We start from the raw sequence: 13,613 nt of genomic DNA on the forward strand, positions 1-13,613 counted from the left end.
CTTTTTCTTTCCCAGCCTTGCTACAGCCTTTCTTATTTTAATTGCAGTTTCTCCCCCTCACCTGCCTTAAGTCTTTCTCATGCGGATTGCAGGAGCCAAAATTCAATTATCTGTGTCCTTGAAAGGGGTGGGGGGAAGTAAACTTAAGTGTCCTGTTGTAGTTTCTGAGCATGCTTAATTAGCTGATGCATATTTACTTTTCCGCCCTGTATACTTAAGTAGTTAATTATACTATACATGCAATGTATGTAGTGATGTAACTTACATGTATGTTTGTATGGAACGGAAGTAAGCTGTAAGAGTTCCTGTTTCTGCACACGTGCCCAGGAGAGAGAAGATAAATTTCGCTTGTGAATACCAATGTGGAGTCAGAGTAATCTGAGTACCTGACTCTGCTCTGACCTTTGTTTGCAAACAAATGCCACCTTTGTGCCGTTTAATGTATGTGTGTCTGTGATTTTTTTTGCAGGCCTCCAGAGAAAGGAACCGCTTTATGCATCAAGTGTACTGCAGCCCCAGGTGTCAAATAGACACCTATGAGCCCTTGGCCCCACTTCAGGTGCACAGGGTTAACTTCCTTGCCAAAAGGGGGAGATAGAGAGAAGCTGAGCATGGGGGCTGCATGCTTGATTCAGCATGGAGGCAAAGCAGAGAAAAACTCACAGCCCGTCTCAGTCAAGGCCTTCATTTCATATGCATTCACCAGCTGAAATACCTGATCAGCTGAAGGAGGTATGGGAATAAAAGATTGTATTGGCTGACACAGATCAATACATCACAGGGGGGCGGAGGCAAATGCTAAGTTTAAACCCTTTTGAGAATGACTGTGTCTTAATTTCTGAGCTTTCTAATCTGCCCTGGATTTTCATTCAAGCTTGTTAAAACTGAGTAAGTTTCCAGTTTTCACATGGTCAAGGGGGTCCAGCACTGCTGAACTGAGCCAAGCTTCACGGCACATTGCCCAGACCCAACTCGGCTCAGCTTTGCTAGACAGCCCCTACCAGCTGCTTCTCTAGAGCATAGTGACCCATTTCTTGCCTGCAAGAAAGAAGGTCCTCTATATGCCTATCAAACAGAAGTCTGTTGAATCTTCAGTCATCTGCCTCTTAAAACTGCTGTGTTGCTTTACGCCAAGTCTGTTGAGAGTGACGTGCCCATCCCTGCTGCGTTTCATGACTGTAAGGAGAAACACGATTCAAAGGACAGGGAGGCTCCCTCTTGCAAAATAATATATGGTTGCATCCCAGCAGTCTGTCCTAGCAAATGCTGTAAACTGGGTGCGAGAGACTTGAGCAGTTGGTCCAGTTTCATGCTGAGGTAATGAGCTGAAAATGTCATGACTGGTTCTTTGGCAGAGGCACCAGAAGTGATCATCTGTTCAGAAGCATCTTTCTGAGGTCTAAATTTCCCCATCTAAATATTTTAAGCACTGAAGGAAAAATAAAAATGTGCTTAATTAGTGACTGGCTTGGCACAGCCCCAGCTGAGTGACTGAGAGTGTGGGCGTGCTGTGGACAGGGAAGGAACCCAGACAGCCATGCATACAGAAGAGAGGCAAAGCCACGCAGTCCGCAGCAGCTTCTGAACAGCTCCGGTGTGCAGCTACCCAGGAGCAGATTAAGTCAGGCTTCCATCACTCAATAAGGCCAGCTGGGTTTCCCAAGTTACGTCACGTAATGTAACCCATGGTTTTCTAGCCTCCTGCAATCTACACGTAGAACAAGGTTTTGAATACCCACATAAACATCAACCTCATACTACATTTTGAGGTTGTAGATGCACTATGCAGTATATGCAGTAGATGCACTTTGTGGCCACAGACAACTGAATTCAGGATGATCTGTTCCAAATATGAAGATACTTTTATTTACAGCAGAGTCTCCATAAATTGCAGGAGGGTTTTATATTGTCTCCAGCTTAACCAAAAGGCAGTAGTGTCCTCCATATTTGAATGGATCTGACATGACCTCACTGAGTCGATGCACAGAGTTTTTCTAATTTCCAGATAAGACACAATAATATAAAAATAAAAATACTGGTTTGTCTGTCACCAGTGGGATGCTACACTAATGCTAGAGACATTGAAAAAAACAGTCTAAGTATGCCTTACACTCTACTTGCAATGGCATAATTTTATCTACTCTGTTTGTTTCCTGTCTCTGGTAAGGATTCTCTTTAAACTTGTTATCAATGTTAAACTTTTTTTTTAATTGACCTCACTTTAGTGGGCTAAATAAAATAAACTATTTGTAAATGTGCATCAGGCCACTACCCATTTCCTTGCTCAGTCTATGCTAGTCATCATTTTCTTAGGATTTTCCTCTTATTCACATGACAAAAAGATGGTTGAAAGCGATAAATGACTTTGTATTTCTTACGCTCTGTGCATTTCCTTTATAGTCTTTTTTCTGTCTTTTTCCAAAAATGGAACATGAAAGTATAATATATACTAATAAAAAGAGGTACTTTGTTTTCTCTTACCTTGTTACTCTATTGAGAGCAGTAATAAAGTCATTGTGAGTGATAAAACATGAAAAATTACCAAAATATACTGTAAATACTGTTCAGACAAAACAAAATAAAACAAAAAAAGGGTACCAAACTTACTGATGAGTCATAAAACCCACAAGTTAACATAAGCAGAAGTTGGTTACAGCTTACCAACTGCTGAGAAAGATGTAACTACTAACCCATAGCCACACACATTTTATCTTAGAGCCAAGAACCTCCCCAAAAAATCTGTTTCTAATTTTACACAAAACCCTTGAAATTTGGCATAGGTTTAAAAAATGCATAAAAAATAAGTCTGACTAAGTTTCGGCCTCTGAAATCAGAGACTGCCTTTTCAAACTCCTTTCTTAGACCTGCTGACCGACTCACAGAAGAGAGAATTTGCATTGCTTTGGAATATATCTGGAAAAATGAAGGTCTGTACACAAACTGAATTCAGACTTTAAATACTGAATTTGTCAGTCTAAACTTTCTGTTGTTGCATAAGGCCAGGCTCTGGTCTGTAAGTATTTGCTTCAGACAAAAAGAAAGACAGTTTCAGATATGATGCAGGAGTTCTGTGTTCATTCCTTGGATTGGTGTCAGTAATCAAATAGGAAAAAGATAGTCTTGCTTTTGGGGAGGGGGTTTCTGGTTACATGTCAAGTCATGAACTAACTACTTCATATTATTGAAGTAGATGATGATTATTGCTTGTTTCTATCCTGCAGACTTGGCTAAAAGTCATATTTGGAGTGATCATATGCCTTTGCCTTTCCTTATTCATCATGGGTATTATACTACTTCCATCAAGAGGTAAGGGGATGTTGTTTTAAAAGTTTGGTAGAGTTGTTTTAAAAGTTTATATGATTGCTTACAAAACTTTTTTCAGGATTGTTTCCTTGGTATTGTTACAGCTAAGGGAATCTTGTATTGACAGGTAAGGTTCCTGGAGAGAGAGGAACATGCTACGAGTTCTTTCAAGTAAAAATAACCTGACTTAACTTTATTGTGCATGACAAATAATATGCTTTGACAGGCCTGCAAAGGTAATTCTTATAATCCATCATAGCCATGTTACTTGTATCATTTGCCTTTGGGGTAATGACACTCTCATGATTTGTTAGTCATTAGCTTTGACTATGGTGAACTTGTATTAGGTAAATAATAATTGTAAAAGATATTTTTTGAATCAATTACCAGTTGATTGCTTTTAGGGAGGAGGGTAGGAAACAATTTGTGATTATTTACAATATATATTGTTATAACAACAGTTGTTAATAAAACATTAGTTAATAGCTTGCTTCAGTAGTTTACCAGCGACTGGAAAACAGCTTGTCTGATACACCAACAGCTTTTTTGAGCCTGTTTCAGGGAAGGAATAGGTCTCAGATTGCCACAGTGCTTTATTAAAAAACATTTTGTATGACATTTGGAATACGCATGTTTTTAAGTGATACCAAAGTGGCACTGGCTTGATAGCCCAGAGAAGTTTTCCATGCGAGACAGCTCAATGAAGCTCTCTAATACAGGTATTTACATAACCCCTTTACCATAGCAGCTGAGCTAAGTGCCTCCCAAAGAGTTAAAAATGGAAATAGCAGTGAAAGCTTGTCTTTTCTTTATTCCCAACCTAACAGGAAACTAGCTTTACTATTTTACAGGATGTTTTGCTGGTTTGGTTTGGTTTGTTTGTTTGGGAGCTGGGGTTTTAACTCACTGACAGGAGTAAAATAAGAAATGAGTTTTCCATTCAGCCTGAGCAGTAATGAAGTCCATTAGTTTCTTATGTCTAGATAATCCCTAGCTATTGTGAATGTTCTTTCTCCTGCACTCATGGCTGACAGTTTCATTATTTCTGTGGAATGAAGCAGCATAAGGCCTTGGGGTTATGAAGGGAGACGGAATTTCTCAGGTAGTAAGAATTGGGTGCGTCTACACATGCACTTTAATGTGCATTAATCTATCTTAATGCATATTAAAGTGTCACTAAAATGTGCTACTTAGTTAAGACGCATTAAAATAGGCTAACGTGCATTATGTGCCACTTAAAAAACCCCATGCTCTTTAGTTAATGCACATTAAGACAGGCAAATGTGTATTTTCTTTATACCTCACAATGGAAGGTGCCTAAACATGAGCAGAGATCCTGGCCCAACTTGCTGTAATTCTACTGCATTGATTAATCGAGTCTGCTGAAGCATGGCAATTATCGCACTCCAGAAGTCTTCCACATTTCATGTATCAGCAGCCCCACACTTCAAAATGGCAACAGGGGTGTTTTATCTAAAGCTTGTTCAAGAAGCTTTAGATAAAGTGTCCCCACTGGCAATTTGAAGCACAGGGACACTGATGCACGAGACACTCCGGGCGCTTTAATTAGAATGGCCCTTGGAACTGCTCTAATTAGAGTGCCATCCCGGACTCCTAGAGCACATGTATAAATGCCTGGAGAGGTACTAGATTGAATGCACACGTAGACATGCTGTTCCCATGAGGGGATTTGAATATCAGAACTGAGACTTCTGTCTGGATTTATGTTCATTGAGGAGCTGTTGCTAAGTGTGAAGCTCTGAAGTGATGTGTTTGTAGTAATCTGTGTTGCAAAACAGGTGAGCTGCTACATTTTAGCTAGTTTGAGCAGTGTCAAGGTGTGACTTTTCATTCCTAAATAGGAGTTATAGTAACCCATCTTAACAGTCACAGATATGTGGCTTACAGGTCTGTGATAAGATTGAGCAGAATTATTTGAATTACAAATGGGAATGGATGTGTTTTGCTGCTCTATTCTTTAGAAGTCCAGTAATAATGAAAAGTACAGAATGTCCCCAAGAGTGAGAAAGAGTTTAGCAGTCTGACAGCAATTGACTCTGAAGGTGCAGGATGTTGGCCAGCTTTAGCCATTCTTCTTCATCCAGGTACTGATTTCCAGCTGCAGAAGAACCTGAAAGAAAAGGCAGTTTTTACTTGATATAAAGAACACGTAGAGCTGTAATGGCTCCCTGTGTGTTGACCTCTGCTGTCTCACCAGTGCTCTGAAAAGCTTCACACACAGATGTTGAAATGTCATATTTTGGAATAATAATATGACCATGATAATCTGAGCAGAACACCAGTATGGTGTGTTTTTAATCTTAGTGTTTAATCTTCATTTTGAGTTCTCTCTTTATTAAGTGCTCACAGGGATGAAACTGTAGGAAAGATGTTTGACCCACAAATCGCATCTTGGAACAAAATGTGCAATTTGTAGAGATTGCACACAATACTTATGACCATGTATTGTCAGAGTTACTTATGTACATAAAGCAATATTTAAGTGCATCAATAGCTAGCTGTCATTACTGTTTAAAATGTAGAGCAGATGTCAAGGATAGACGCGTTGTAACATGCTGTAGAACGCACTGTTGTGATGACTTGATGTTGTTGGCCCAAAGAATGACTACAGAAGGGAAAAGGTCTATAGCAGTGATTCTCTACCTTTCTCAAACTCAAGGCACCCCTCGTTAGACTCTAGACATCACTCAGAAAATGCCAACTCTTAAGTTTTGGGGTTTTTTAACTACAGAAAAATAATAAAGCAATTCTTCTGTTGCAGATAACAGAGAGATACCAACAGGTGCTTTTAACAATATGAATTTCTTTTTGGAATCTCTGGGGTTCTCTCATGAATCATGTTTGCACATCTAAGAGCATTAACGTTGTGTGGCACCCCTTGAAAGAATCTCAAAACACCCCAAGGTGTCACAGCATCCTGGTTGAGAATTGCTGGCCTACAGAAATTTAAAGTTAGGGCGGTATGCTGTGAAGTAAAGAGGGCAGTGTTCAGAGTCAGGAGCCTCTGGCTTCTACTCTTTGCTCTGCTTGTTTCTTGGGTAGGTCACTTCACAACAGTCCCCCATTTCTCTAGCTCTGCAATGGGAATAACACTTACCTAATTTAGATAGGTGTTCTGAGTATGAGTTATTTGATGTTTTTATGGTACTATATAAAGAGCAATTTTTCTGTTGAAAAGAACTCAGGAAGACCACAACAGATATACTTTTTTAATAATATGAATTCCTATTTGAAAGCTCTGGGTTTGTCTTGTAAATAACATTTCCAAACCTAACAATAATGACATTCTGTGGCACTCTGCAGCATCCTTGAAAGATGCTACAGACACCTCAACAGACCAATTGACAAACATTGTTTTCAACACTGGAGAAACTAAAATAAGGGTTGGTAAAATTTAATTTGATTTTGGAAATTTGGACCGGAGCACATCTGGTCCAGAAACAGAATCTAACATGAGGACATGAAGTGAAGTAAAGAATGGGGAAAGACTAGAAAGATGAGGAGTAAATGAAGACATATTATTTCATTGTGGAACACAATTTCAAATTATAGAAATGATCTTTGGTTATAAGAAAGGAGTTAGAAAAATGCAAATAATTAAAACTGCCTCTCTAATTAAACCATTTATGTGTATCTTCAGTTTCAGTTGCTTAGAAATAACCACTCAAATGAAAAGGTAATCAAGTGAGAAACACTTCCATTCAGCTTTCTTGAAATGGGATGCTAGAAATTTAAGTAGAAATGGACATGTCATTTTGCAATTCATTGGCATTTGCACTAACTCATCAGACTTGAAAGAAACATGGTTAACAAAATCCTTAAGATGTTAGCTGATGTGAAAATGAAGACAATAGGACATAATAAACTTAATAGTGATATTGTGTATAAGTTTAGAAAAATAATCTCCTCCAGATTCTTTATTGACTTTTAACAAATGCAAAAACCATACAAAACTTTTGCCTTATTACAGAATCATATAGGACTGCAGGTTTTGGCCCCTGGAAAACACAGTAGTGAAAATAAGTCTTAATAATGGGTTTATAACCAGGATAAAAACAGAATCCAAATGGAAAATTTAAACTAAAAATATAAGGCATTAAAAAGAGGCAAGGATTTCTTAGGGTGGTATCTTTTATTGGACCAACTGTGTAATAGCTAGGCAAGCTTTTAAATGCAAGAGATTCTTCCTCAGGTCACTCTTACGTTACCATATTAAAAACATTTTAAATATCGATTTATTTACTATGGAGAAGTGATGTAAAATTTTATTCTTCTTGGAAATCATTTAAAACTAACGAGAGTTCATAATTGTTTGTTTTTCCTCTCTTCTCAGTAAAATACTATCATGTTTTTCTCAAAGGAGATTAACTTTTTATAAACTTCTAGATATTTTCTGAGCTTTATTATGACTCACAGAGTTTTTGGTACTGGTATGTTTTTAACTGTGGATTGGCATTCACTTTATTAGGTCTGACAGTTTTCTTCTGCACTAGTGCAGACAAAACCAGTGTCAGCAGTCAACCTGACATGTGTATTCTCCAGTAAGTAATAGCTACTTAGCAGAAAAGCCATGCACAAAGTACCCCATAAAAGTAAATACAGAGAAAAGTTTTGCAGGAAGCGAATATCTAGCTTCAACAGAGAGACAAACGTGTAATAAGGCAAAATGTAAAACTCCAGTGTAGAAAATCATTTCAATTGGACTATCTTTGTTTGTGAGCTCTGAAGCAAGAAAAACATAAGTAAACAAAACCAGGATGAAGTAAAAGAAATGTTCTCTGTGCTGCTTCATTGAAAGCCATGGCAAAATTCCCATTGACTTCACTGGGAGCAGAATAAGTCCAGGAGATTCCAGAAACTGGAAAGCCGCTAATTAAGGTGTTGAACTGAGTTGTCCTTATCATAAAGCTTCTTTTTCCCACCTGAAGATTAACTGTGTTGTATAGCCTTTCTGGTGTGAAATTCTCATTTTTGGTGGGTTTTTGCTAGAAGTACATTGATACATCAGTCTGATATCAGATCAATACCAATATAAAGAAAATGGTGTGTTTGACCAATAAATGCTGATACGTGTGTGCGTGAAGCTGCAGCACAGTACTCAGGCAGTGAGGAGCACAGCCCAGCAGTGTGAAGAGCTGCATGCAGCTGGTAAGTCCATTGTGGTGGAAGGAGAGGGGGTAGGGGAGAAGTGTGGGGGGGGACAGATTAACACCCGCTGTGGTGAGGAAGAGGGCATGTGCAACCCAGCTGGGGCAGGGCGGGGCATGGGACGATGCCACTGCTCATCAGGGAGGCACGGCTCCCGCCACTGCGCAGACCCCAGGAGGGCATGGCAGGCTGTGTGCTTCAAGATCTGCACAGTGTGGGGCAGGTGGGCTGCAGCTGCCAGCTGGAGCTGGGGCTGCACCAGGTTCATCTTGATGGGAGATGGGCTCAGAGCTGGGGCTACAGAGGGGATTGCAACCACCCCAAATTTCACCATAGGCCCACTGGCAGCACTGACGCCTGCCCAGCACAGCCCCGGCTCTTCCCAGCGTGTGGGTGGAGGTGAGACATTGAGCTGGGGGCTATACCAGGCAGGCATTGGTGCTGAGAACAGAACTAAGGCAAAATTTGGGGTGGATGCAACCCCCTCCATAGCCACCACACTGAGTCCAGCCCCCACTGAGAACAGCTCGGACAGCCCAGGCTCCAGGCCGCAGCTGCAGCCTGCCTGCCCCTCCCCGTGCAGATTTGGGGGCACAGGCCCCACCCCCATGCCCTCCTGGGGTGTGTGCAGCTGTCGGAGCTGCCCCCCCGATGGGCTGTGGCTCTGTCCCACGCCCCGCCCCAGCTGGGCAGCGCCTACGCCTGCCCCCTTCTTCACCGCAGGGGGCATTGATCTGCGCCCCCTATGCCCCTTCCTTCCCCCCTCCCCTTCCACCACAATGGACTTACTGGCTGCATGCAGCTGTATGGGAAATTGGATCAGTATCAGTCGATATGCCTCCTTAAAAATGGCTATCAGTATCGGCCTCCTAGTTTTTGTTTTTCAGAAATTTGCCACGAAAAGTCTCATATTCCTTAGCTTGGCATTTAAGTATTACTGTCTGCCCATTCAGACTATATGACTGGAACAGTTGCTCAATTTGTTTTCACTTTTAAAAAATATTAAAAATAAATAGCCACAACTTTGTTCATTGTTTTTATAACAAAAGTATTTTGAATAGCCAGTTTGTAACTCAAGGGACTGGCTTGAAAATTAAACTTAGGGTCTTTGAGATAAGTTAATTGCAGCAGGTTGTAACAAAGTATTAGAAAAACTATCTCTCTTCCAAATCATTATAAATTGGGTTTTGCAACAGTGAATGAGTAAACAAATAGTTGTTCCTCCTACTGTACTTGTCCTGGCTTGGCTGGCTAACAAAAACAACTCTTCTGCCTTAACTGCTAAAGAATCTTGCTTGGAATAAACTGACTGGAGATGTAAAGCTCAGAGCCAACTCTCCCCTCCCTGTTCACTGCACACACAGTCAAATTGCAGCCCAGCCTCTGTTTCCAGCTCCAACCCCTTTTCCCAAGACAGTAGTTACACAGCCAGTATTAACAAGGCCACTCCCCTGCTATCTGGCAGCTCATTTGTATTGTTCTGTTCAGTCTTGTCTCCTCCTTAACTTTTGGGGTGGCTCATTTCTGAACGCTTCAGTTCCATCAAGGCCATCCAGCCATCTCCCTGTCTGAGTGGGAGCGCAATGCTGTTGCAATTAATATCAGTAACCCCAACTCAATTCTCAGCTCCAGCACTGGCAAGCAAAATCATGGACAATGGTATTACCCAGTACTTTTCATCTTACTATAGGCTTCTGGTGAACAGGCCTTTCCCAGGTTGGAAATGATCCACTTCAGGTATATTGTAGAGGAAAATGGAGAGTACATCACTGAGTAGCATTCAGAAGCAGTTATGAATATACATAGCCTGTTTGGAAGAAGTAATGTGGCAGCAGTCATGACTGTGGAGCGGGATCAGAAAGATGAAGTTAGGGGAGAAGAACCACTCTTTTACCATTCACTTAATGTTTGGAATTCAGTTTGTTAGATTCTTGAAATTTCCCTTTATTTATTGTCCTCTGTGAATTTGTCTCATGCTTCTTGTGACTACCCTAATAAACAAGTACAGGTGATTATGGCTTTTCAAGTCTAATGTTCATCTCTTAACAATTGTTAGAAGAACACTGAAAAGCTTGGGAGGAAAAGTTATAGGGACTTTTATGGTAGAGAGTATTTTACCTTTAGGTTGGTGGTGACTAAAATGTTCTTCGGTGGCATATATTTAAAAATACTAGTCACCCTGCACAAGTCCATGAGACGCACGTCCATTTTAAAACCTGGAAACTATAACAAGGAGGGTTTCCATTGTCATTGGTACCGAAGGCCATCCCTGTGTATATGAAATGAATCAATCTCAGTCAAGTTCTTATTTGTATATTCCTAGAGGCAACTTCTCCAAAAGTTTGAAGGACATTGTCAGTTCAAGTGCTAGGAAGCTGTCACTTGACAGATTCTGCAGTGCCTGATCTATGAATAAATAGAATATTACATTCTCAGGGCTAATCACTCATACTAAATTCATGAAAAAAGGGAGAAGAGAGACACCCAGCTAGAAAGGACTGCTGATCCATACAATGTTTTTAATAGCATCCATTTTTCTTATATCTACAGCTTCCAAACCAGATGAGAGTCCTAGGGCTCTTACATTAGAGGATTATTTGAATGGAAATTTTCAGTATAAAACATTTTCTCCATACTGGGTTTCAGGTAAGTAAAGACTTTTTTCTTTTGAGGGGAGTTCATATAACACTTTTTATGCGTGTTTCCTGGACAGTTTATACAGAATCAGGAAAGTTACTTTTTCTTTAGCTGTTGCAACTCCTGTATTAATGGTACAGAATCACAGCTGAATCTGACTCTTCCATGGCAGTGATTCGAGAAAGCTGAAGTATCTACTCCTGTGAAAAAAGGAGTGTTCTGGATCATTAATCAAATTTACAGGGGCTCCATTGTCTTGTTACTCGGTTAGAAGCACCTGAGTTGTCATCCATCCCTTAAGGAATCTGCTTTCTTTCCTTCTTGGTTTTTGCTGAACATTTATTATTTCCATGGGCACTTAGTAAGTAGCCGTTTCTGGATGGTTCAGCTCTTCTGTTGCTGTTCACACTGGGTAGTATATTACTTTATAAGCATTCCTATAGTCTATGCACTTATAGGAGTTCCTTTGAATGAAGTCAGTTTGCTCAGGCTTTGCTAAAGAGTTAAAAGATGTGTCTCAGAGAAAATTCTTGATTAAGCATATATGTGAAGTTAAGTATTATTAAGGACATGTGGCTGAAGTATCTGTAAGTAATGAAGTTCCTAGTAGGAACATCAAGAAACTATGCTGGGTTGTTGCTAACATGAATACTGTAGTAACATGTAAAGATCTCATTCATTTTTAGGCCCATTGTGCTAGGTGCCACACCTGTGCTTGCTTCTTGGTGTTGGCGTTAGCAGTTACTCTCACCCAGGAACAAAGGCATGAAACATGGAGCTGGCTCACAACATATAAAGACATAAAAACAATTCTAAATACATAATGTGCTTCCAGGTCAGCTATAGCCATAATTTTAGAATTCATCTGTATTCTCATAAGATCTTTCCTACAGTAGTTACAATGTTATGATTGGCCATTTGAGGTGCTATGAAGGAACATATGTAGCTCATTCTAAGACAGTGTTCATTCATTTTGGAAGCCTCTTATTAGAGGCCTATGTATCATTATAGAAATAACTTACCAGGAAATAATACACATTATTTTTGGGATCTACAATGATACCTTTAAGTTAAAGCATAAGGTCCCAGTTGTTTAAGATCTTTACTATCTAAATCTGTAATCCAAATCCCTGATTATTTTTTGATTTCTTAGTCTTACTGGTTTACAGTGATAAATGCTTTTAAATACTTTTAATACTGTGAATCTTTTCATAGGTGTTCCATCTGGCTTTTTTTTCCATAACCATTATCTACTAGGAAGGGAAATTGTTGATCTGCTTCTGAAGGGGACGGAGATCGCCACAAATTTTTCTTTGAAAGTTAATGTCACAGAGTTATCACAGAGCTGATTGTCACAGAGCTGCTCATGGAATGAGCACTGAGCTAGATCTGATTGCTCACAAAGTTTTCTTACTTGTATTGAGGAGCTCTATCTAACTCAGGAAGTGCACCGGCTGACCGGGGCAAGGTGCTCCTAGACTTGGTTCTGGCCAAAGGGGCCGATCTAGTGAGCAAGAACCAAAGGGGATGATCTAGTGAGCAACCTGAAGATTGAAGGGAAACTGGGCAAAAGTGACTATGAGATGATTACTTTCCCCATTCACCGTAAGTCAGGGAAATTGTCCAGTAAGGTAGAAATCCCTAATTTTAGGAAAGCTGATTTCCACAAACTCAGGAGATTGCTTGGCAAGGCTCTGTGGGACCACAGTCTGATGAGAAAGGGAGTACAAGAAGAGTGGTCATTCCTCAAAGTGATCCTAAAAGCTCAAAGGAAATCCATTCCCTTTCACAAGACAGGCAACAAAAGAGCTGGGAGACCCCCTTGGCTCAGCAGGCAAGTCATGGACATCCTGAAATTAAAATGAGAAGCCTACAGGGATGGAAGTCAGGAATAACTACCAAAGAGAGATATTCAGGAACAGCCCACACCTGTAGGGAGCAGATCAGGACGGCAAAAGCACAAACCGAGTACAAACTGGCAACCGGAATCAAGGACAACAGAAAGTCCTTCTTTAGATATGCAGGAAGTTAAAAAAAGAATAAGGGAAGCATAGGGCCCCTGATTAATGAAATAGGACAGCTGATAACTGACACGCAGGACAAAACCAAACTCCTGAATGAATACTTCACGTGGTATTCCACCTGGGTGTTAACCTGCTTGATAAGATATAGGATAGTCAAGGTGGGGGTGACCACCCTGCCACAGTTGGCATAGGTCTTGTGGGGGAACACTTAGCAAGGCTAAATATCTACAAGTCAGCAGGACCAGATGAACTACACCCAAGAGTGCTAAAAGAACTGGCTGATGCCATTGCACGGCAAAGTTATTTGACATATTCATTAACGATGTGGACATCGGAGTCAGGAGTGGACTGGCCAAGTTCGCCAATGACACCAAACTTTGGGGCAAAGCATCCACGCCAGAAGATAGGCAGGTGATCCAGGCTGACCTGGACAAGCTCAGCAAATGGGCGGACGAGAACCTCATGGTGTTTAACACCGAA

At 40.5% G+C, this 13,613-nt stretch overlaps 1 protein-coding gene across 1 annotated transcript in view; it reads left to right on the top strand.

The window, feature by feature from the left end:
* The first annotated feature begins 2,662 nt into the window (after window positions 1-2,662).
* The window catches only part of LOC109323091 (prolyl endopeptidase FAP-like), a 59,713-nt gene continuing 48,762 nt past the window's right edge, over window positions 2,663-13,613 (top strand). The window contains exons 1-3 of the mRNA XM_019554504.1: window positions 2,663-2,927; window positions 3,222-3,306; window positions 11,023-11,118. Of these exons, the coding sequence (XP_019410049.1) occupies window positions 2,922-2,927; window positions 3,222-3,306; window positions 11,023-11,118 (187 nt within the window). The 5' untranslated portion in view covers window positions 2,663-2,921. The remainder of the gene's footprint in view (window positions 2,928-3,221; window positions 3,307-11,022; window positions 11,119-13,613) is intronic.

This window comes from Crocodylus porosus, unplaced genomic scaffold, assembly GCF_001723895.1.
Source record: "Crocodylus porosus isolate Cpor-Errol unplaced genomic scaffold, CroPor_comp1, whole genome shotgun sequence".
NCBI classification, from domain to species: Eukaryota; Metazoa; Chordata; order Crocodylia; family Crocodylidae; genus Crocodylus; species Crocodylus porosus.